This window comes from Triturus cristatus, chromosome 3_1 (assembly GCF_964204655.1).
Source record: "Triturus cristatus chromosome 3_1, aTriCri1.1, whole genome shotgun sequence".
NCBI lineage: Eukaryota > Metazoa > Chordata > Amphibia > Caudata > Salamandridae > Triturus > Triturus cristatus.
The window spans coordinates 683,756,694-683,782,732 of NC_140583.1; the positions used below are offsets into that span (position 1 = coordinate 683,756,694).

A 26,039-nucleotide genomic window follows, 5' to 3' on the forward strand; every position below is an offset into this window, starting at 1 on the left:
CCTCAGCTCATCTGTTTGAGGCATCTTGAACTCCTCAAGGTTACCTCCTTTGAGTACTACAGATGTGATGTCCTTGTTGCTTCTACCGAGTGGTGCTTCTATGGGGAAGGTGTTGTAGATTCTTGCTACTTTATCAGCCAAAAATTCTGCAATTTTGTTGCAAGACTCCTCCGTGTTTGAGGGTGGTTCGGTAAGTTTGTCCACTGATTGTAATGATTTAAGAAGGGGGTGAACATTTCTTTAGAGGAGTTTTTAGCCTCTTCTATCTTCCCAGTATAGAAAGCACTGCGAGTTTCCTTTATTAAAGCATGGTATGTTTTGAGTTGTATTTTGTATTCCTCCTCGATGTTTGTGCAGTAGTTTTTACGCCATCTGCGTTCTATCTGTTTACACTTGTGTTTGGCCTTCCTTAATGCCTGTTTGAGCTTTCACAGTGGGCCCAGGGTAATACTCGCGATTATAATTAATACAGGACTGGAATGGGTGTGCTTATCATTGAGGTTGTACAACCATTCCTTCTACTGAAATGCCAGGTCAGATGAGTGAGTCCACCTAAGTTGGAACTGTGGGTCCTGAGGTTTTGATAACTAGTATAAAGGCTGAGCGCCACATCAGCATGGTCTGCAGCAAGTCATTGAATCTCTTTCATGTGAAGTTTTGAAAGTATCTCTCAGATCGTTTTCTTCTTGCCTGCGGCACCTCTTCCTAGTTTGAGTAGCAGTGAAGCTTGGCAATGACATCACAATGTCTTTTAGCATGCCGTAGTGATCTTTTTGGGCCCACCCAATTTGTTCTGTTAAGTCCCCCCATCTTTCCATAGTCACCGCCTGCCTTTGCACCGTCTTCAAGGCCCTAATGAGGGGATTCTCACTATACAATGTATTTTCCAAGTTTTTTTTATACATACCAGGGCCACCTGTAATCTGACTGTCGTCTTCTGCAGTGTCTCTGTTCTTTTCACCTTAGCAGCTTCCACAGATTCTGTCGGACTTACACCGAGCCCATATCCTACAGCAGCTCTATAGTCGGTCAACCCGGAGATGCGTTCAAGTTCATGAAGGCTTTTCTCTACATCATTTTTCAGCACTTGTCTCAGTTCATGTTTAAATATCCTAAGGCTGTTAAGTCCTCTTTGGCGAAAGAGATGTTAAAGCTGCATATTGGATTGTCACCTCCTGCTCCTGCTAAACTGTTTTTTTGTGGCACTGGTTTGAGCTCTCACAGAAGATGCAGCTAAGACAATATAGCTTTTCTGCATAGTTTTTTTTATCAGGTCTTCAGGTACAATCAGCATCACGACTTTCTCGATTCAGGCCCCTGAATTCGTCCCCATGCCCACCTTCATGTGGCATCTTAGGGGCATCTCCCTTTTTTGGGTTTATTGTCCAGTCTCGCTGCCTCAGAAATATTCTATGCCAATCTGAATACCACGAGTCACATTACAATGCAAACATGCAAAGGTTTCTCATCTCTCATTACCTTCAGTCATGACTGCCCCCCTGAGCCCGCAGCCAGGCTCCCTTGTTGTGTCACTATGTGTCTTTATATAGTTAGTGTCACATTGCTGTCATGGGCTCTGGTGGCTGTTAAGTGCATGAACCTGGCACTTCCTCTATCTCAGATCCCCAGTCAGCTGCCGTCATTTGCAGTTTAGATGCCTGTTCTGTTGGGTGTCTGGGCAGTGCACAGGTCCCTTTGTCTACCTCTCTCTCTTGCTGCTCCTTTCCTCATCGAGCACATCACTTGCAACTGGTGTTGAGAGCCACCCTATCTCACCAGCAAGTCCACTGCCATGCTCATCTGTCGCCCCCACGGCAACATAGATAGAAGGCCCTACTCCACTGGTGATGGCTGCTAACCTGTCCATGGTTCTTTTAGATATGACGGAGGACTGTCTGTCCAGCTGCTATCAAGGCTTCTCACAACAACACCACCACCAACAGACATAAGCTGCCACTTGTGTCAGGATTTTTCATAGCTGGATTAGTTTGTATCTCAGGTGGGTGTGGGCCAGGTGTGGAACGCAGAGCATACCTGGCCTTTTATTTCGCCATCACAGCAATGCTCCCTAGGTTGACAGCTTCGAACTGCATCCTTTCAAAACAAAATAATTCAAATAGGATAATAAATGTCATGGTTTTGTTGTCTTGAACCAGTTTCCATTGGTGGTAAACAGTTCTTAGATGAAATTTTGAAAACACTGTTGCCCCTTCCTACATGAAGATCATATTTTTTTTTATATTTGGTAATGGATGATTGTCAATAAGAGTGCAACTGTTCAGTACACTCAAATCTGCACGAAAACTGTTTGCCATCTATTTTTGTTTGTCGTCAATATAATAGGTAACACCCATTCAGCAGACTATACCACTTCATTGATTCCTTGTGCCAACATTTAATCTAACAGTATATGCAAAAGCTTTGTAACACAGATAGAAATCCCTCTCAGTTTCTGAATAATCTTTAAGCTGAATCTTGTGTTTGAAACCCTACAGCCTACATAGAATGTCACTAAATACAGTGGAAATAGCTTGACTATATTATTTTCACACAAAAATCCTTCTTGCCTGCCATTAGCACTTGCTCAGGAAAACAAGTGTTAAAAATTGTCTGCATCCTATATTGATCTGCCCTATCTAATGGCCATATTTTCTAGGTGACACAAGAGAGAGCAGGGTGACTTTCATATACCAGAAGAAATGTAAACAAAGGAAAGAAATGGTAAGCCCCCATACCCTAAAAAGTAAGTGGTTTTAGGGAGAGGGTCATGAGCCAACAAGCTGTTATGCCCATTTGGATTGAGGAAAGCCCACGGGGAGACCACAAATGTTTTGTGTTATACAACTATTTTTTATTATTAATTAAAACATTACAAACCCCTGCTCTTCTGGAACATATACAACTTGTAAATGGTACCGCTCATATTCCTCTTCCATCATCTTAACACCATAAAGATAAGAAATACAATTTAAGTCTCTTCCAGGCTCATCCGTCTATGCCATAAGGCGTCCACCATTTGCTCCAGACCCTCTCATATTTACGGGGACAGCTCCATGTAGTATACATTGTCTCTTCCATCTGAGTGCACCAGTAAATCCTGTTTGTTGAGGCCACAATGCTGGAAGCAACGGAGGAGATCCACTGCCTGGCTATATCTTTCTTAGCCTCTAGTGTACCCAACACCACCAGTGTCCTGTCTCCCCGGGGACCTCTAATGCCTTCTAGGATACCCAGCAGTGTGAACTTAGGAAGTGCCTCAGTATGTATTCCACAATTACTACAATAGTTTTCCAATAGGTCTAAATAACTGGTCAGGAGTATACCATGTGATAGAAATCTCCCATGGGGTCCTGGCATGTATTGCAGTAGGGTGAGGCACAGACATGTGCCTTCCACAGATAAAAGAGTATGAGGTAAGCCTGATGTAAATATTTAAACTGTATGAGCCTGAGCCTCGCTGAGATTGCCGACATGTGGGAAGCCATGCATGCATCCTTCCAGTCTGCCTCGTCCAAATCCCCCACCCATCCCTCCCCTGTCGCCTTCAGGGGGTCCCATCGGATCCGGGGAGTGTGTTACCAGGGTATTGTAAATTTATGAGACTCCACCTTTTCCCAGGAAACCCATTCGCTCTTGCCCTTCCAGGGGATTGCATTCCGAGACATCGTCTAACTCCTCTTGCTTTTCAGTGGGAGCATGCTGAAGTTATAGGAACCTAAAGAGTTGGGAGTTATGCATCTGGAAATCCGTTTGGAGATCCTGAAAGGACCTGATGTGTTCCCGTTCCCAGACATCCCCCGGGGTGATATCCTTGTGCAGTCCCATCCTCGCGGCTCACTACATGTTTCAGCCTGCGGCCTTCCCACAAGGGAGTCTCATGCATACGTTTCCCGTCCCATCCTGTCCATTGCAGCTTTGCCTTCCACCCGGAATACCACTTAAGTTCATTCCGGAAGAGATGCTGGGATCGGTGCCCCATAGAGGATGGCAGTTATACTATTCAGATCATCAAAGGACAATTCTCCATGGTATGTCGGGTCCCCCCCGCTCCCATGCAGACAGTCGTTTATGGACAAAATATGTGCTGTCCAGTAATACAGGACATATATATGCCTTGGCGCCCCGTCAAAAACGCATTTGCCAGAGGACACTCTTGGAGGCTTATGTGCCCTGATAAACCGCTACCCCATTGCCATCAGCAAGTTAAACCAGGACTGTGGAATATGAAAGGGGTAATTCTGAAGCGCATAAAATAGCTTTGGGAGGATCTTTGTCTTGAAGAGGGCTATTCTACCCATAAGGTTAAGGGTTTGTCTCACCTTGACATGTCCTCTTGGACCCTTCGCACCAGACGTTGGAGGTTAATGCTCCAAGTGAGTTTCGACTCCCAGGAGATGTGTACTCCTAAGTACAAAAAGCTGAGACCTTGTATAGGGTTCCCCGGGAGCCAGATTTCATCCTGGCAATCGCCCCGTGGGGGACCAGGAGGGTCTTGTCCCAGTTAACCTCCAGGGCAGAGGCTGTTCAGTATATGTGCAGGATGTGTATTGGGTGGGGCCCGTTTCGACTGGCTAAGAAAGGAACAGCAAAACATTGTCTGCATACAAAGCTATCCTGTTTTCCGTTCCCAATCCCCAGTCGAATCCCCAAATCTGCGTGTCACATTGTACCCAGAGTGCCAGGGGCTCTATAGCCAGTTCATAGAGGAGTGTGGCAGTGGGGGTAGCCCAGTCTGGTGCCTCGCCTAATAGGAAACCTAAAACCTATAAGACAAGACTTGTTTTAATTGCACTTGTGCTTGTGGGGGCGCATAAAGGACCTTGATGTGTGTCCGATATCTGTGGGCCAAACCCCATCTTAGTGAGGGTTTCGTCAAGGACTGACCAAAGCACAGTGTTGAATGACTTTTCGAAGTCCATCAGCAGGAATGCTGCAAAGCCTCCCAAGGATCTAATTCGGGCTAACTCCTAGTGACCCCTTCTGATGCCATGTCTTGTGCTAAGACGAGGGATAAAGCCACATTTATTCGAGTGGAGCCAATTAGCCAGCAGCTTGGCATTGAATTTAACCTCAGTATTAATGAGGGAAATGGGCTGGTATGATGTGCAGTGGTCCGGCTGCTGGCCTGGCTTAAGCAAGCCAATCAGAGTTGCTAGGTCTATTTCCGCCAGGAAGCAGCCACTGGTGAGCGCCAGTGTGAATAAGATTGGGGGCAAAGACCTCCGGTCGGAGTCTCCGATAATATCCCGTTGGGTAACCATCTGAGCCTGGGGTTTTCCCAGAGTTCAGATCCACAAGTGCCTCACCCTCGAGCATAATTGCAAGCTCCAGTGTTTCGCTATCTGCTGCAGAAAGCCAAGATAGCGGGAGTTCTGCTATTAATGGAGTTTCATACTCGCAATCCGAATGGGTGTGTTCCGCATAAAATACCCGACCCATCCAGTATTCTGTGTACTACCCTGGATTCTGTGTTATTTGTGGCAGACTGTGCAGGAGCTTTCTCAATTTGTCCCCCCATTCGTATACCCTTTCTGGGGGCTACGCAACAATTACGGACCTCCTCCATGCACAGCTGGTGCAGGCAAGCCCTATCAACTGCCAGCTGACTCTGCATCAGGGCCATCCTACCACCCGGCCCACACGTGCTGGCGACAATATAGAGGTCTCTTAGTCGGTGGTCCATACCAAACATTCGCGGTTTTTGCCTCTGGCATAGGAGCAGGCAGTGCTCCTCATTGAGGCCTTATGGCCCCCCCCATCTATCTGAGCCGAATCCGAAGTGCCTTGTTTAAGTCGAGGAATGCTTTCAGTTCATCAGCCAGTTAGTCTGAGAATTGCTCATCGGTGAGAAGCCATACAAGGTGTTCTCCAGTTGGAGGAGCTCCGATATGTGTGATCACTGGGGCATAGTCTGACATCCCACAGGGGAGGATGTGAGAACCTGTGGTGTGTATAAGGTTGGAGGCCGAGAGAAATAGGTAATCCATGCAGGACAGTGAGCCATGGGCCACGGATGCGCAAGTGTACCAGTGTCTATCAGGATTCCATATGCGCTAAGCGTCACTAAGTCCCAGACCATTCGACCAGTGTGGCAACTCCCTCCCATGCCATATATGGCCTTCCATGGGCCTTTACCAATCTTGTGCGTCCATGAGGTCGTTAAAATCTCCCCCCACTATCGTCACTCCATGAGGTGGGGTTCCTAGCAGCTCCCTTAGAGTTGTCAGTGTGTCACGATGCATGCCACGAGGGATGTACACACTAATCAGATTATATGGTGTAAACGCCTCTCTCCCAACTACCGCCTTGGGCTCATTCACTTTAAATACTTACATCGGCTGTACCGCACCTCCGTCACTTTGCGTAGGATGGGACTGGTGGCTAACGACAATTGTGTGCGATGTTCCACTCCTGGCGCGGACTTCGTGCATCTGGCTTGGACGTGTCCTAAGGCTTCGGATTTCTGGTTGCAAGTATGCTCCGTAGTCAGTGATATCACTAAGGAGCGCATCGATCCCGACCCCCTATTGTGCCTCCTGGGGCATGTCAGAGGCATCTCGGATGCCAATCGTAAGCTCGTCGCAATGATGTTGGTACTTGCCAAGAGACTTGTGGCAGTTCACTGGGACCGGAGGCCGGCGCCGCATGTTAAACACTGGCTGTCTGATGCAGCTCATTGCCAGACACTCCTTGGTGAAATCTGGTACCTGATGCCGGCTGCAAGCAGACCTCCAGATATGAGGCCCTCTCATATCTTATCTTCACAGATTAGCCAAGCATGACAAGCCCCCCGAGGATCCTACTCTCACTAACACCCACGCCACTGAAGTGGAGCCTAACGCGATTGTGTCAGTTGTCCTATAGATCATCCATGGTCCACTAATCTTGTACACTCTCACTGTCCCATGCTCTTACTTGGCAAGTCGTACTGTGATGTGTATTATGGAGTATCTCTTACACAATGTCGGTAATTTCATGATTGCAATATGTGCTGCAGTGTATGCCAAATGTTGTCTATAACATGCCAAATGTTCAAAAAACTTATATAGATGTTTAAAACAGAATAATGTAACTATCAGTAATATGCACATTTGTTAAACAGAGCTAACTAATATATATATTTAAACAATTATTCTACACATTTATACAAAACAATACACATATATAGGTACATATCTATAGTACTAATAAATGCTTATATAAGGAGAGAAAAATATATATATTATATTGTGTACCTTCCCTGGAGCCCTTCAGAACCACACATCTTCAATAGGCATCCCTCATTGCCTTAGAGACCTCCAGGGGGAGGGTTCTTTGGAGAAGTATGGCCACCCCCTCTGATCCCTGGGAGTGGCCCATGTTGAACACTCTGTTGTAACCTCTATGGGCCAGAAACTCTCAATTAATACCCTGTAAGTGAGTTTCCTGGAGCATCAGGATCGACTGGTTGTGTCGCTGTGCAAATTGCATTACCGCCCCTCTCTTGATCTGATGCACAAGCCTGTTCACATGTCATGTCATTACCGAATATGCCCCCATGATACCATTGAAGGCATAGTCTGACTTGCCCCGTGTCGGATGGCAGTGGTCCCCTAGCTGAGGAGAGTAGTTAAAGCTGGCCCGTCTGGCAGGTCGCAAGGGCGTATGGGCCGCAAGCGCTGTACCTGTAAATAGCGAGCCACAAAAACAAGCCAAACAACCAGACCTACAAAACAAGAATGAACCCAATCCCCTAAAACCCCCTACCCTTTACTTCTCACCCTGAAAAATTATCTGTCGCTGGAACCCAACATTAAAGCAGAACTAATTTGGGTTTGAAGTACTCAGGTGGTATAGATGGCTAACTCATCTACAGCTTGAACTGCAGAGGCACAGCCCTCCTTAGGGTTTTGTTTCTGGTGACAGCTATTTCCCCTCTGCGGTTCCTATCTGGGCCTCTTCTCGGACACTTGGTCCCTTGGCCACGTCCCGGTCCCGCCATTCCCCCTCCGACTCTGTTGAGATGTCTGCATCTGAGAGCCCCCTTCTCCATCATCAAACGTTTCTGCTGCAGAGTCTTCATTGCCCCCCTAGTCCTTGCGCCCAGTTTTTGAAGGGGTGGCTGACTACCACTGCCGGGGCCAGTGTGTGGTCAGGGTTCACTGTTTGGTAAGCCAGGCCTCCTCCGTGGTATTGAAAAAGAATGATTTAGAGTTGTGATGCACTCTCAGCCGAGCGTATAGGAGAGGTTTGCATTGCGTACCCTTTGCTTCACTTGGTCGTAGGATATCATATGCGCTGCGTCTAGACTTGTGAGTGTAATCAGGGAATATCATGACGCGGCTGAACTGGTACATTAGGTGCCCCATCGCCTTTGCGCTCCTCAGAACAGCATCTCGGTCTTATGAGTTGAAAATTTTAAAAATCTTGCTATTGTCAAACATGGGGGGGGCTCCTGGGGGAGGTGCTAGGGACTGATGTGCCCCCCTCATCCATCCAGGAGAGGGTAACCATTGCTCTAAGAATCATTCTTGGGCCGGGCCCTCTACTCCCTTCGGGAATGCATTAAACCAAAGATTGTTGCACCGGGCCCTGTTTTCAGCATCCTTTGACGATCCTGTAGAATCTTAGTACTTTGCAAGAGGTGGTTCACCTCAGAGGAGAGACCCCTCACAGCATCCTCCAATTCAGATATCCTACCCTCCGCCACCATCACTTGGTCCGCCGTCTGGCAGAGGTATTGGTGCAATAGAGCCACGTCCAACCTCCCCTATCTTCGTCTTCAGCGCAACCTTGAATGGCCTGTAAAATGACTGATGTGTTGTCTCTGCTGGGTGGGGCCACAATGCCAGATTCTCAACCTGGGCCACCCTTACCCCCCTGACTGGGGCTGTATATTTATCCATTTTGGCCTGGGCCTTCAGGGCTTTGTGCTGCCCATCCTACACTGGTCAGAAACTCTAACCTCCTCTAATAGAAACTGGTGCAGGTGAGCGCCCCTGGACCCACTCAGTCATGGTTGCCGTTGGAGCAAAAGCACCAACCTTTGATGGAGGCAGCATGAGCAGTCGAACCCCAGCAGGGAGCCCCAGCCCCTCCACCCTCTACGGGTTTCACTGTATACCCCAGGGGATTCCCTGGCTTGATGGGCCAGGGCAGCAGGCCAACCCTCAGTGCAGGTGTGTCCCACTGCCCCTAGTTGAGCGCTGGAGATGGAAGGAGCGAGGAGGGAAGAGGACCCCTCCCCCTCACACACCTACATCAGCTCCGGTTTGGTCTTTATCCCTTCCTAGGGCACTACGGGGCCTTGCAGCAGCAGCTCTGCCCTCCGGCAACCAACTTCAAGTGCCCCTGCCTGGGCAGGCTGCAGGTCACCCGGCCCAGTCTCCGCAGTCCTCTGCGCCACTCAGGCTCACCCGCCGCACTCAGTCCACAGACATGCCCTCAATAGTGGTCAAAGTAACTCACACACTGACCTGCTCTACAAAAGTGTTATCAGGGAACACAAGTCATAGGTAGCAGGACATACCTTTTAACAGGAAGAGCCAGCAAGTAGTTTTTCCATACATGTACAGGAACAAATCTTGAACACTATACTATAATCACTTGTCACCACCACTTGTTTTCTCATAGCCTAGAATAAAGAAGAGGAGCAGCCTTTACTCAAGGTTGGAGCTTACTTTTAATGCCCTCTCATCTTCAAAATTAAACGTGCTTTACCAATATGGTGTCTCACAGATAGGCTGGAGAAAAAGGTAATTTTGTAGAACGTCTTTGACTGCTGATTCCCGAATACATTCATTTGAGATTCCGTGGTATGCATCTATGGTATGGATCGTGGTATGGACCTTTTGACCAGTTAGAAAAGAAAGACTTTAGTGGGTCATGGATTCTTGAACCTCCAGATAGCAGATCTTTGCATCATTGAGGTTTGGTGACTAAAGATTGCAAATAATATTTAAATATGTAATATCCTGTCCACGGCTATGCCTCGGCCTATTCTTTTCCAGATTTGACTCTGATAGAGAAGCCAAGTTTAATTGAAGAGAACAGAGGAAGCTTACAAAATCAAGGCAGTAGCTTTCATTTTTTGGGCAAGCCTACCAAAACATCCCAAGCTATCTGATTGCAAAAGACCTTTTGTAGGCTTACCAAGTACTTATAGAGGTTTACAGCTTGCTTATTGTTTTCCAGTAATTGGCCTTATTATCATTCTCATTTGCTTTTATTTCTTTCCTTGTTCCAGTCGGTCCATCTTGTTTGTCTCTGTCCTGGAGCATAGCCTCTTTGCCATCTGTCTCTGGCTGACTTCAATCCTTCTACTGCTCACTTTTTGGGACTACTTTTTTCTTTTGGCTCGAGCACTTCGTGAGAGGGCATTTTGTTTTTTCCGGGTCTCTTGTGTGGTTCTGCACACACAAAAAAGCCACCCTTGCACTCTGTGTTGATATATCCCTCATGTTGCAAGCTCTGCCTCCACAAAACTATCTCTCTCCCTTCACTTTGGGCCCGATTTCGATGTCGGGCGGAATCACATCCACCCAACACTGACTCAGTCACAAGACCGATCAACATCCGGTCGGCGGCCCCCACTGCCTCTTTAGGATGCGACCGAACACTTTTCGGTCGTATTCCTGTATTTCACTATGGAAGCATGCACTATGGCTGTAAACTGGACGTAATGCATGCTCCCAGGGTGAGATAGGAGGTGCAGTTCGTCCCTGCACCCCATGGCAGGCACCCCATGGCACCAAAGGGGGCCCCACTGGGAGCCTCCTCGAAGCTTTCCGACATGGTTTCATGTCAGACAGACCGGCATGGCAACCATGTTGGAAACCGTGATCGTAATCGGGAAAGACCCGCCCTTAAGATTACAGGCCAGATTCCGACTGGCACACAGGCTCTCTGACCCCGTTGGAAGTCAGCCGGAATAACCGTCAGGTTTCCTTACTGACCGCCTCCAACGTAATGAGGCGGTCAGAAAGGAAACTGACCGGCCCATTATGATGTGGCTCTAAAGGCTCTGACCATATCATAATCGGTCCCTTAGTGTTTCTCGCTCGCATCCTTGTTGTACTTTTTGTATGGGAGAAGGGACAACCGGGCAGCAAAATTGCAGCTGGCCTGTCCACTAAAGGAAAAAAAAAAGCATCTTGCTGGATCAGTAAGTACAAAAATGAAAATGTGTCTGGAATCATTTTGCAGACATGTCATCACACATGCAAGCGCCTACAGAATGATGTGGGTATGCCATTGTATTTTTTTTTATTTTTAAAAAACAAAATTGGCCATAACGTACATTATTGTCAAAAGGCTGTGCCAAAGCCAATAGGTCCCAAATGTGAGACCTGTTGGCTTTGGCAATGCTGGTTAAAATAATAAAAAGTGGGAAAACTGTATTCTGTGGAAGTTGCTTTCATGAGAGCAGCAACCTTGAATAAATATCAGTGTCCAGATGGTCTCATTTAACAGAACTTTAAAAAAGGCTTTTATTAATATCCAATTCAATGATTCTCATTATATTGAGTCTAGAAAGGTGACAGTCTTAGTCTGTCTGATGGATTAAAACCTGGTTTAGCACATATCGCAGTTTCTGGTGCTTAACCAGCTCAGCTATCGATCACCTATCTTTCCAGCCACGGGCACAATTCAGCATTAGAGAATCTGTAAATAAGAAATCAAACCAATGCTGTGCTAAGTATGATGTTGATCTTGCCCACCCAAGCTGCTTAATGCTGGTCCCTGCTGAAACACATGTTTCTTCTTTAACACTGGCAAACCAGGTCATCTGGCCTTCTGTTTGTTCTTTGTAACAGGCCTGGCTCTGGATACCTTTCTGCATTGTCAGATTGTAGTTCTGTGGGTATTCTTTGTGGCACCATTTATGAATTACAGTGGGACCTGAAGTATCGTTTGGCCCATCAACAGGGTAATCTGTCTGATTCCATCACGGTGTCAGAGGAGGCTGAAAAAAATCTACAGTGGTGGCTGTTGAATCACAGTGGGACCGGCGGTAGCCCCCTCCCCCCACACTTCATCCTGTTCCCTACACCACCACCCAGAGATGACGGTAGTGACAGACGCATTACTACTGTGTTCGGGAGGTCATCTGGAAGTGGTGGGGATCAGAAGAATCGGGTCTCCAGCGGAGACCTGCATCCACATTAACTTGCTGAAGTTGTGGGTGATTCACTTGACACTTAGCATTAAAGGCCTTCCTGCCAACCATCAAGGAAAAGCTGGTGCAGGTTTTCACAGGCAACTCCACCGCCATGTGGGACTTCAACAAGCTGTGCAGGTGGGGGGTCATGTATGTATGTATGTATTTTTTAAAGATTGTTTTTTTCCTTTAGGAAAATGGCTAGAAATAGACCTAAAAATATCACCCTGGGTCTGTAGCTGTGGACCAACAAAAGTAGTTCATTTTCAACATGGCTGAACAAACTTAAAAACAGCCACTTGGTAATGCAAGAATAAAAATTGCATCCTAACGGCTGTAAGTAAAAAATCCCCTTAAATAATCATAGACAATGAGTAGTCGTCTGAAGAGTGGCTGTGTATCATTGTGACTTCTTGAGTTGATGATGGTTTAATTTATCTGGTTGACTCTGGCGGATTACCATTTCAGCAGCCACCAAAACAGTCATATTATTGCAGGAAGTTGGATAGTCAGGGTAAGACTTCTGTGCCCCTTTTCGTCCCGATGCCTCTATAGTTTGCTTTGCGCAAACACTTTGTCCTCCTAGATGTACAGTTGTTTATATTTAAGTGACTGTCAATGGCTGTTGGCCGCACCTAATTTAACACAACACTTAACCTTCGCTGTGCTTTACCTACAGAATGGAATTCTCACCGGTGTCTTTCCGTCTAGTCCCTTCAGTTGGCTTATCGTGGTGGTTGGTGTGAGATCTGCAGGGTATGCCAACATAGACCCTTCCTTTGGGCTAATCGACAAGATAAATAATGTTCTTAGCACAACGTAAGTATGCTTGCAGCCTGTCATGTTTATTGTTTGAATATGTGCTGTGAAGGATGGTGTGGGGGTGACAATATGTGGAAATGCATGGCCTTTGTAAATCTAAGAATCTTGAAAGTGGAAAATGAAAGAATTTCTTTTTTTTAAGGAATAAGTTTTACTACTTTTTGGCTTGTAGTGTGGCACAACTTCGCCAGTAAAATACAATAACTGTGCACTTAAACCAGATCTAAATATGCAACTCCTGCGTAAGGCACACTAGCAGCACCTGCCTTCGAGCGTGTGACCAGTGTGCACACTCAGAAGGCCCAGAACAGTATTTTGTGTTATACAATGACCATTGGAGGGCGATACAAACGTCTCTGGTAGGCTCGATTGAGGCCTCATTCGAGCCCCCATGTTGTTTTTGCCAGTCGCAACATGTTATGAATTGACTACTGCATGAGGGTTGGTCGCAAACATCTTCTATTGCCAGCATTTTTATGGTGCCACTTACGCCACATAACATTACTGTTGTGCATTTTATTTAAATAAAGCAGTAAACCCCATTTAGTAGGGAGCCTTTCATGAGTCCATTGCGATAAATGTTTTTAAAAAACGTTGCTCTTATGTTCTGACTTTGAAAGTCACAAAACTTCAGTAAAACCAACTGCAAACTGTTTGAAGAGTATAACAAGTATATGCAATGCAATAGGTCTCGCATTTACGCGAGTTTGAGCTATTGGCATTGTAAATGACAATGCCTTTTATTTATGTTTTAAAAACGAAAATAAAAAGCATTGTCATTTGCAATGTCAATAGCTCAAACTCGCTTAAACGCGAGACCTATTGCATTGCAAATGCTTGTTCTCCGTGGCTCTTGTAAAAGAAGGAAGGGTGATCGGGGCAGGAGACAGCAAGAGTGATCGAACGTGGACATGCAGTGGCCTCGCGGATGGAGGTCTCAAGCAACGGAAGGAAGCGGAGAAGGGTTCATAGGAAACCAATCTATATATACATAGGCTAATGTAGAAAGCAACAAAATAGATGAAACTATTATTCAGCCAGTGAAAATATGATATAAAGGTAAGAATTTAAAGAATACAATTTCCCGAAAACAACCAAAGCTTATAGATTCACACGAATGATACATAACAAGAGAGAACGAGAAACCATTTCATGAGTTCAGCGGATGCACGGGACAGCACTCAGGAAAAAACCCACAAAACAGCGAAAACAAGGTGCATGCGTTTGGGAGACGTTAGGGTAAAATAACGAGATTTGGGACAGTGCATTAAATGATCCCTCCAGAAACAAGCAGGAAGTGGGATAAGGGAGGGAGTGGCAAATGGTGAGCACTTTCGCGGCCACTTTGATGTTCTCAGTGGCCGTGCGGCTCACTGAGAACATCAAAGCGGCTGCGAAATGATCACGCAGGCTGCCAAATGGTGCGCGCGCCCGGCGCACATGCTCTGTAGTTGGCGGCCTGAAAGCACTAGTTTGCACTTTCAAATCCCCCGTTTACAAAAGCTCTCGCGAGAGCAGCGCTAAAGCGCTGGCTCAGGCGAGACCTAAAAACGAATCCTGTTAAAAAATAATTCATCACATACTCAATCCGGTAATACAAAAAAAATTGTAATTTACATTTAAAATGGCTTCATTTGATAGCACATAATGGGCACTGGAATGTGGGAGCTGGTAAGAAGCCTCTTCACTGGAGCTTCTCGGACCTGGGGATTGAAGAGCACAAGAGAGCTATGCATAGGAGTCTTCCCTAGTACTTGTTTCTAATATAGTAAAGGGTTTCTGGCATCATGAAAATCTAAAGTAGACTTCTGTTTCGCACAATGTTCAGTACTTGTGATGGAGTCCAGACTAGTGTTGTTAAGATATGTAGTAAAGTAAAAATGAATCCTGAAAATACAACTCTCTGTGTTTATCCCCAGTTGCAAACTTTGTTTTATTCTTCCATGAATGGTGACATAATTTACCTTGGGAACGGCCTGGCATGGGCTGTAACCGAGGAACACATTCAATCCACAGTTCTAGCCTGTTAGATGAAGCTCATCTGTCTTCTTGAACTGAAAGGGCAGACGACTTGATAGATCCATACTTTTCACTCAAGTCAGGTTCCAAAGTTCCATATGTGTTTATTGACTCTCTTTGTGCAAGAGGTCGTGCTGCCTAAATCTCTGGAACTCCGTGTGTAGGAAGGTAAATTAAGTCCAAGAGATCATCCTCTGTGATCTACAAACGAACAAAACAAATCTCTTTTTGCAATCTTTTAGGAGACCTACCATACAGTTTCTAGTTAATGAATTGGTGAGATACGGCCGAGGTCATTTGGCAAAACCAGGAAAGAATCCAGTTTGTTGATTGCACACCACAGCGACAGTGAAAAAGCCCCTGTTGAGGCTGTCGTGTTGCAGCGTATGAAAATAAATGTGTGTGAGGTTTCCTTTAATTTACCTAAATACACTATTGTGTCTCGAGCATGTATACACCCTATTTTGCAATTGCCAGTTTCAGTCGCTTACTCTGTACTTGTTCTCTCTTTTTGTTTGTAAATTTCTATCATCTAGTTGTTATCAATCAGACACCTGGCATGATTTCGCTTGACAGTGACAACAAACTAGCCATTGCCTGTGCACCTACAAGCAATTCTAGGAAATGGGTGTTTGTGCCTTAGAGAGAACTTGCCACCCATCATCGACACAGCTCACCAATTTTCCATGCAGTGATGTATTCCTTTTTAACAGGCTTGCTTGTCCAAGCAGTTAGTTCCATAAAATAGAATGGTTGAGTTTAAATATACTGAAATTAATCACAATGGCTTATGGACAGAATAGAAAAACAAAATATATTTATAATAGACACTAAAAGAAACACTGCAGATACAAGTTAGAAACAAAATAGAGCAGATTCAGACAACATTCCAAGAGCTCTAAGGTTGGAACAAACTAAATCGAACTAACAAATACCCCAGACAGGAGAGTCCTCTTGAGAATTAATATAGAAATAAACTCTACTTTATCGGAGAATACCAGCAGCTGCATGCCACAAAAACGATTTTCTGGGATTGATGAGGCTTGCACAGAATTTTAGACCACCAGTGTCAATTAGATACATCAGGGGAACGAGGACACAAGTAGAACTCCGATTATTACAGGATATCGGTTCAAGACAGGTTACCAATTGAAACAAATCTGTATTTTTAGAGGGAGTAGCAGGGAGGTTAAGAAGATGGTGACAGTCGGTATGGGTATCAAAATTATGGCTTGCTATTAAAAAAAAAAAAAGTGCAAACTGTTCATGCCCTATATAGAAAGAATATTTGCCAGTCTACAACTTGCCCTGTCCATCCTTTCCTATGAAGGATGGGAACTCCTCCTTGGAGAGGTAGGTTTCAGTTTTTTCTTGAATGATGCCAGACTTGGAAGGTTCTTCAGGTATGGTTGCAACAAGTTCTGTACTTGGAATACAATATCTCCCTTCCACACTTCTTGTGATTGAATTTGGATTGAATGATCAGGTACGCCTTGATGGGCCTAGAGTTACAGTTCAAAATATAGGAAGACAAAAGATCCCGAATGTTTTCTGACCGTCCCCCGTGCACCTTGAATACGACGCAGTGCAACTTTGGTGTTAAACATATTCTGAAATCTCCTGGCTCGTCTGGAATGGGTAAAGTAAACCAAAAGCCTGCCACTTTGTCTGTGAGTTTGCGCCTTTCTGTGTCCACTTCGTAATGGGACACCCTGCACTGTTCGTAGGAAAGTGAAGGTGCAGACAGAAGCTTTCGACATAACACTATCTGTTCCTCAAAGATTTTAACTCTTTGAACGTAGCTAGTGAGTCCACATTTTAAGTTGCCCGTTTTTAGGTCTCGGCTGCGAAAGGCTGCGCTTGCGCAGTCTCGCTCCGAGATTTAATGAGTTGGAGTGACTTTGAGAAGAGGGGCTTGCACCCGCCCCTCTTCTCTCCTGTTCTCCATTGGCTGGCCTCGTAAATGCTGGCCAGCCACTGGAGAAGAGGTCCAGTCACTCCGATTAGGCCCCGTCCTTTTCGGATCGGGGGGCGTGTTTTTTGCGAGAAGTCTCAGGGAGGAGACAACAGCAAAACACGCCCCCCAATCCGAAAAGGACACTCCCTTTCTCCGAGGCATTTTCTGCTGTGCCTCGGAGAAAGGCGGTGGTGTCCCGGCGTTGCTCCCTCACCTGATCTCCTACTGTACGGCAGGAGCTCTGTGCTTGGCCGCTGAGGTGACGGACCCGCGTCATGGGCAGCGTCTCTGTATGTTTCGAAAAAGTTCTACAGAAAGATTTTTATGTTTTCGTTCGCACCGGAATCTTATGGTTCCGCAAGATGGCTGCCCAGAGTCCGGAGGATGCTGTCTGAGCGCATGTGCAAGCCTCAACCCGAGTGTGATTGCCTGACCCCGGCCACCGTGACCGCACCGCTCCAGGCGCTTACCGTATCCCGAGTCTGCCCCTGACGCTGCCGTCATGAGAACCGGCTTCCCGTGGCACAGCTGAGCGTGCTGTGCTTACAGTCACGAGCACGCCTTTGTGTGCTGACTTGCCCCTAACTTTGTGTTGGTGCAGCATTTCCTGCGAAGACCGCTTTTTGCGCATTGGCAGCTGGTCTTCACGCGCTGAACCTAAAGCCTTACCATGGCACTGACTATGTTTGGTAAGTCTGACGCACAATTCATATTTATCGTATCTGAAGTGGCTAATGCCTTTGTGACTGTTTCAGAGACGGTGACAGTCTGTGTGATACAGTGCTTGTGTCTGCCGCCTGAGACAGTATAACTGTCTGAGGAGAGCTCCTTCCCATTGTTTCCTCGGGCAGAGCCCATGGGCGTGTACTCCTGCTAATTTTAGCTCTGCTACGGCTAGTCCACTGAATCTTGATAAAGATTTAGCTGGAGGAGGAGTGCACGATTTCCAGCCGTTGGCGATTTCATTATGCACAGCTGTTTAACTGTACGAGAATTTACCTGTATTTCACATTCCCAATGCATGCGCGTTTTATACAAGAAAGTCGGTCAGTGGTTAAATCGATCCTTTTAGCCTCCAGCTGTTTTTTCATACACGTGAAAGTCACGTGTCTTAAGTTATTACCCTCTGCCCTTCCACAATCGCAGGCACACCATCTGAAACAATTTTAGTAACCCATGCACTTCAGCTTTCCTCATGTATTTTAACACGTGACGCTGGCCCCTCTGCTCTCTTTTGTCATGCAAGAACATAACATTGTACCTTCTGCCGTCACTGGTCCTCTTATCAATTGACGCATTACTTCCAATTAATCCCACTGTACTCTGTCATTAGACTTTTTTTTATTACGTGGCAAACTATCCATGCCCACATGCATGCTGATAAACGCAGCGACTGTTCACCCTCTTTTTATCTACCATACCAGTAGCCCCCTTCATTTACTGTCCTCCATATTTTTTCTATTTTTGAATCTATGTGTAAGCATCTTGTATTCAAGATCTTTTGCCTATATTACTACAGCATTATTTTTATGTAGCACTTTATATCTTTGTTTTTGCGGAACTCCATTTATCAACCACAGAAGGATGAAAGACTGACGCAGCTCTGTTATGATGTGATATTGACCTACAGGCGATACAAGATGCCAGCAGTTGGAACTTTACACACTTGGTCACGTTGCCAACTCAGCTTACTATGTGCAGGAGGTGTTCCTAACGTAATTCAAATCTGTATTGAATTCATAGAGGTAACAAAATTGTGACAACAAAAGCGTGTACTGGGTTTTTCACTTTCAGGGGTCCGCAGCTTTTAGACACACCTAAAAAAAAATTATGTCTTCAGTTAGACCCTGGTTTAACTTTTCTCCAAACGAGAATTGATCACCATTATTGAGATCATGAAACCCTCTGGCCAGGTGTTGCATGGGTTCAGCTGGCACTCTTCCTGCATATTCTCTTTCTGCTGAAGATCTACGTTTTGTTTCTAGAACACTTCTTTCAGACCAGGTTATGTTCTTTATAGATGGTTGTAACTAACAACTATCCCCTTAGAACACCTCCCGCAATGAAAAAGGGTCCAGTGCCTGTACCCCTTTTTAGGTCTCGGCTAGCGATGGCTGCGCTTGCGCAGTCTCGCTCGCGAGACATAATGACTTGGGAGAAGAGGGGCTTGAACCCGCCCCTCTTCTTCCCTGTTCTCCATTGGCTGGCCTAGTAAATGCTGGCCAGCCATTGGAGAAGAGGTCCCGTCACTCCGATCCTGCCCCGTCCTTTTCGGATCGGGGGGCGTGTTTTTTGCGAGAAGTCTCAGGGAGGAGACAACAGCAAAACACGCCCCCCCAATCCGAAAAGGACACTCCCTTTCTCCGAGGCATTTTCTGCTGTGCCTCGGAGAAAGGCGGTGGTGTCCCGGCGTTGCTCCCTCACCTGATCTCCTACGGTACGGCAGGAGCTCTGTGCTTGGCCGCTGAGGTGACGGACCCGCGTCATGGGCAGCGTCCGTGCTCATTCCGTAACCCGGAGTCTCCGCTCCGCTCTAAAACAGCAGGGCGTTAACAGGGAATTAAAGCAGGCGCGCTCCGTTCCCGATATACCCGCAGCACAAAGACATTCGCAGAAAAGCATTCCGACATACCTCCGGCGCATCTCTCATTCCGAGGTATTTCATGGACTTATCAGTTATCTCCATGTTTTGCGCTGGTATAAAATTGGATGCAATAATTTCCAGGGTTTTGACCAATTTTGCTTTATTTCTTAGTATTCAGGTTGTAAATGTAGTGCAAATTAAGGTGGTATTCGCACCAAACTGATAGTCATTAGAAAGTATAGAATTCGAGGATGTACCGGGGTTTGCCCAAGCTACTGTCTGTACCCATGTTCCCCCAGGAGCGGGTACCTTCACCCCTTCCTTGCCCTTCCCCTCACACCTCCCCCTCGAAAATGGTTCCTGCTCCAGTGCCCCGTCATTGTGTCACACGCAGATGCGCCACGCCCCTTGCTGCCTCATGGCCTCCCACTTCCACCACCACACCCCCTCCCGCAGTCGACAGGAGATAAAGTCAAGATGAGTAGGGGAAAGCCATGGGAGGCGAGGAGAAGCGCTGCGGGGGGCCCCGGCCCGGGAGCCGGAGCAGCGGGCCTCTCCCCTGTGATGTTTGTTTATCCTCACACCTCTCCAGGCGGGATAGAGGGGACAGGGAGGTATGTGCAGTGAGAACTAGCACTATTTCTGGATGTGGATAGATCAGCGGGATATACCATGTTTCCTGGCTGCGGGTGAGTTAAGCCTCAGATCTGCCACCGGTTCAAAGATAGCCTGTAGAACTGTAGGCGCGAAAGGACGGACTCTTTATTTTCTAGCCTCCATTTCTAGGAGGTTTATCTCTGTCTGTAACCAACCCTATGTTCTTTTAACGGCCGTGACACGGGTCATATGCGGTCTCAATGGGCGCTTTTAATAATGTAGGCTAACTCCCTGTCAGAGACTCCCTGACATTGTTGTGGGATTTAGCTTCATATCCATTTCAGAACTCTTACAATTCTGGCTTCTAATACTAGAGCTGTCCGACCCATCAGACTGGATCACCGATGTAATCCCTTGAAAGAGAGGAGGAAATAACTATTCAAACTGCAACCCGAGTTCACGATCAGCTGGTGCTATAGTTCCGCGGGTTAGGCGCCTGCTTCCGTTTTCTGTGTCTAATCTGCTGTAACTCTCGCGCTCCAAACTCGGACTGAGCCTGCCGATGAGATCAGCCTATCACATGCACACCACGTGTTTCAGTACTTCCAGCAGGGTGTTGTAGGTGCCTACTGTACAGATCTCCGTCTTCTATGCTGCTGAACGCCATAGGCTACTCAGTAAGGCAGATCAGTGGGTCGTGTGCCTGCTGCGGAAATCCATGAGACGCTCGCATATTACACATTGCACTACGTGTAGGGTAGCTCAGTGTGTTAGACCCCTTCAGGGAGTTTGTGTACAGTCTAAAAACAAGCATTTACAATGCAACGGTCTCGGCATTGTTAAAGTTAGAGCTATTGGCATTGCTCATGACAATGCCGTTTCTTTAAATGTTTTAAAAACAAAAAACATAAACAAAAATAATGTCATGAGCAATGCCAATAGCTCTAACTTTACCAATGCCGAGACCATTGCATTGTAAATGCTTGTTTAGGTCGAGCCTGTAACAGCGGCGAAGACTTCATGTAGGGGATTACGAAAACTAACCTAAGAATCGCACACGCTTGTGCTTTTTGTTTTGGCCCACGCTATTGGCCTTTGCGTGCATCTTTTTAACAAAGACAGCACGCAATTGGCCAAAGGCGGGCGCATTGCTCCGCCCATGGTCTATTGGTGTCGGTTACCTGCACGGCCGGCATGTGGTTTCAATTATCGTGCCCAGACACGGGTGCGATAATTGAAACCAGATGTCTCGCTGTGGCGCGCGTGCATCACTCGCGTGCTTGTTTTTACAGTGCTTTTTTTTTTAATTGCAGGAAGAGTGCTTCAGAGGACAGCGTGTTCTTTTAACAGCTCTCCCACAATTGTTTTTCCACCACGTAGCATGTGTATGCAAAATAAAACTAGCATTTTTTCTCATTAGCACAGGTGTAGTTTTCGCCCTTCCACCCGTCTGTTTGTTTTGATTGCGCCGCCCTCTCTAACTATTCTGGAACTGCAGTAATGGTGCTCGTGCTCGCTTCTCGAAAGCAGAGCTATGGCAGAGCCACTGCCGCTCCTCTGCTGCAGTCTGCCACGGAAGGGTCCACCACGGAAGGGTCCACCACATGACTGCCGCCCTTCATTGCACAAACCAGCTGCTTCAGTCACGGGGCTTCCTCCTTCTCTCAATAAGTGACTGCATCCTACGGATGGCAAAAACAGCCTGGCACCGGCGCTGATGTGCTCCCAGTTTCTCCACATTGGGTGGGTGCGTTTAATAATGCTCATGTTGCTTTCACCTTCCGCCCGTGGCAGTTTTATCATTTAGCCGGGTACAGTTTACTTTAATTCACTCGTCCCGCCCGCTGCTTTTCATTAGATTTTTTTATTTTTTTTTAACTTATGAGGGGTATTGTACTTCCAACTAACTTTCCAGCAAGCACTTTGTCGCATGCTTATTTAAAATAATGGTCCATTCCGGAGAGAATGAAAATAACCACATGCGTTCTCGATTTTATTATGCTATTTTACTATTACTCCCGTTCTAACTTTTATTCGCCTCCACTCTTTGGCTGTTTTTCTTCAGATCGTCACTCCTCTTCTTCACCACCTGCACTGCACTCACTAGCCTTAGTATTCGTTTTGTCTTCCTGTCATGCCGCCTTTCTAACACATTTATATTCTTTGATCAGTCTTTGGTGTAGAGTCAAGCAACACGACGTTGAGCGCAAATGTGAAAAATGCAGAGGCATCGAATTAATAGTTTGTTCAGTGGTGCGTGTTTAAGAGCAGTAATTGATTCGTGACTTGCAGTGAGTAAATAACCTGTCACGGATTCCTACGTGAATAATTATGAACCTGTAGGCAGGGCCAGAGTGTACGCCCGGGTCCCAATTAAGTGTCCCTCATTAGCAAATCAGTTAGCTAAAAAAAGCATCACCCGTTTGTAAATCAGGGCAGTTCTAAAATCATCAAGACCCACTACATGTTGTAATGGACTACACGCATTTGTGTTTGCTGCAGGCAATGTTTTTTGCTGTTTCAGATTGATCAACTGGAAAACGGCCTCGATCATGCAGGGCCACAAACAGCCAAAAAATACAAACTTAAAAAACAGCCCCAACACTGATCACCCCTTAAGACATTGCCAGATTGTCCTAATTGCCAATACGTCGCTGTCTGTAAGTTGTCGATTTAACTCTGTCTGGTTACGTAAAAAAACTGCCTATTGTCCATGTTGCTATTCGCTCATTGCTTATGGGGAAGATTCGCTTTGAATACTAGCTTTGCCAAAGCTGTTTGAGAATGAATTTGCATTTTTACTCGCCTGTAATGCTGGTGTCAGGGTACTCTGAGTTTCTGGTCAAATCATGTAATCTCCCCAGTGTAATGTGTCTCGCATTTGCAAAAGATTGAGCCATTGGCATTGTGAATTACAATACCTTTTATTTATATGTTGTTTTACAAAAAAGATAAATAAAAGGCATTGTCATTTACAATGCCAATAGCTTAAACTCTCGCAAATGCGAGACCTGTTGCATTGCAAATGCTTGTTTTTCTTTCCACTCTTTATAAAAAATTGTATTGTTTTAGTTAATCTTTTTTTTAAATTGCCTTCCGATAGTACATTTTCCTTTCGTCAATAAGAATTAGTTACCCTGTGATGTGCGATAAAATTAAAACGTGTTTCTACCCATGATCTAAGCACAGATCAGCGAAGCCTCCCTGCTGTACTGTTAAAATGATATAAAATGGTTAATCTATTTTGGAGATTTTTATTGCAGGACTATCTATAATAGCTGCCACTTTTAGACGGCATATATATTTTTTTAATTTGTATTATATTCCTACAGTAAAAAATAACCATGGCATCCACTTACCAGGCCACACCTACTGGCTTTGCCAATGTGTGGTATTTTATGGTGTAGAATGGCATTTCTTTGTGGTTGAGATTGGACAATTTGAGTTCTATGTTTTAAAGTTCTATAGCTAGGGATGTGTTATTTTTCCATACCTGGTAGAAAAACTGCAATTGGGTGCCACTGTATTTTACTGTAGTTTCCGCAGCATTTTAAAATAAGTGAATACAGCGAGTTTTTTTTTTATATATGCTTTTTTGTTGAACTTGCATTATTGCACTTTTTCTTTTCCTATAGAACGTCTATGTGTGGTCAGACGCGGAATATCGTCAGTGGCATGCTGTTTGGTACAGGGCTGTGGGTCGCCCTTATTGTAACAATGCGCTATACTCTAAAGAGGCTACTCTCTTACCATGGATGGATGTTTGCTGAGCATGGTAAACTTCCCACCTCCACCAGGATTTGGATGGTATGTAAACATCAGCGTTCTTACTTGGTTGTTCAACTGTTGTCCTGTCTCATTTACATAGTTTTTACATGAAAGACTAAATAGTTTTGGTCAAGTGAAGAGGCAGTTCAGAATATTTTACCATAAGTGGAGGTTTTTGAAATAGATGTTAGAATTTTAAATCATTAAGCAGTTTACCAAAACTACATCCATTATTTCTTCTGTTAGGATATGAAGGATCTGAAAGCTGTATGTAGCGCACACTTATCACAGGTCACTTCAAATAGGTTCTGTGTAGACTTTGGAAATGAGTTACAGCTCCATAAGTAGCTATATTCATGAAGATGGAGTATTAATTTGCTGAAATTTTCCAATGCCTCTTCTAGTACAATAAAATATATTTCCTGACGGGATTTTAATTTAGAGCTTTGCAACAGTTAGCTGTGATATTGCTTTACATTAATTCCTGCAGGCCTTAAACACTTTCACATTCTTGGGAGCACTATCTTATGCTCCAATTCATCAAAAATTGGTAATGCATTTAATTGCAATGTAAACAGTTGACCTTTTGAAGACTTAGTGTGCGCTACAGTTGGAGATCTAAGACTTTGAGAATGAAGGCACGCTTAGCTATCTCTTCTTTGTAATAATTAACACATCTGCTGTGTGTAAATACTCTGTTATCTTATACTATCCCTATCTCTACCTCATCTTCGTTGACCTTAAAGCAGCTTTTGACTTGGTCCCTCGTCAGACTCTTTGGGCGGTCTTGGCTGAGATGGGCATGCCTGCCTGTCTACTTGAGATTTTTAAGCGACTCCATAAAGACAACTTTGCCCAAGTAAGGTGTGGCAAGAGGGGCAATTTGGCATCTAAGTTCCCTGTTAATCGTGGTGTCAGACAGGGATGTGTGCTGGCCCCAACTTTATTCTCCCTTTATATTAATGCATTGGTGGCCCACCTGCGGGGAACCAAGGACATAGACGCCCCTAAACTTAACAACGAGCAGGTAGTGGCATTAATGTTCGCCGATGACACTCTTTTAATGTCAAAATCCCCTATGGGGATACAGCGTGCTCTTGATAGTTTTACTAAATTCATGGTATGTAACCCGCCCAAAACCACCCGCCCTAATCCTTCCCTTAATGGTGTTATACTGGATAGGGTAACAGTGTTCGAATATCTTGGAGTTACACTCACAGATAGGATGGAATGGGGTCCTCAGCTAGCAAAAGCAAAACTTCGACTTACCCAGACCTGCGGTGGGATCCTTAAATTGCACAGAGCATCCACCTCCAAACCTATAGCACCCATTATTGAGATTTATAAAGCACAAGCACGGGGTGCAACTTTCTATGGGGTTGAGCTCTGGGGGCACTGCCCAGCTGGAGACATCAGTAGGTCTGAGAATTTGTTTTTAAGGTCTTTATTGGCCCTACCACCCAGTACACCACTCAATCCGCTTAGAATGGATCTGGGAGTTAGACCCATCCAAGAAGAAGTCGCGCTGAGGCCTCTAATGTACTGGCGGAGGCTGTGGGTAACGCCAGAGTTGGTAAACTATCGAAATGATTTAAAGTCACTAATGGCCCTCCCTGGTTCAGCCAAAATACCGTGGCTTGTACACATCAGAAAGGAGTTCACGAGATTGGGAATTCCTGCTCTCTGGTATCAGCCAGAGAGAACTGCTCCAAATCTCTCTAGAGCTGAACTGGCTAACATATTTTGGACAAATAGCAAGAACAAACTGTTATCCAATAATAGGTTAGGTCCACTGACCATAGAATTTTATAATATAAAGGAGGAGTTTAAAATAGAGCCTTTTCTAGATCAGATTGAGCCGTGTGCCTCTAGAAAGCTCTATATGCAATTTAGACATGGCACACTCCCTCTGAGAGCCTTCTCAGGAAAGTGGTCGACTAATAATCTTTTTGACTGCCCGACCTGTGGAGCTACAAAAGAAACTGAGTTGCACGTCCTATTCTTTTGCCCCGCATACAAATCAATTAGAAAACGTTGGCTTGTCCAACTTTGTAGGAATTTGGGCACTATACACTGTCATGCGGCCTATAGAATTCTGAAGACTGATACCTCAACACCTATAGTTTTTTCAGTATCACGTTATTGGCACGCTG

General features: G+C 45.5%; 1 protein-coding gene across 4 annotated transcripts in view; it reads left to right on the plus strand.

Annotated features, from left to right (window-relative positions):
• CPT1A (carnitine palmitoyltransferase 1A) overlaps positions 1–26,039 on the plus strand; it is a 386,602-nt gene that overhangs the window by 104,691 nt on the left and 255,872 nt on the right. For all 4 annotated transcript variants that reach the window (XM_085644765.1, XM_085644763.1, XM_085644764.1 and 1 more), the window contains exons 3-4: positions 12,819–12,958; positions 23,754–23,925. In XM_085644765.1, coding sequence (XP_085500891.1) covers positions 12,819–12,958; positions 23,754–23,925 — 312 coding nt within the window. The remainder of the gene's footprint in view (positions 1–12,818; positions 12,959–23,753; positions 23,926–26,039) is intronic.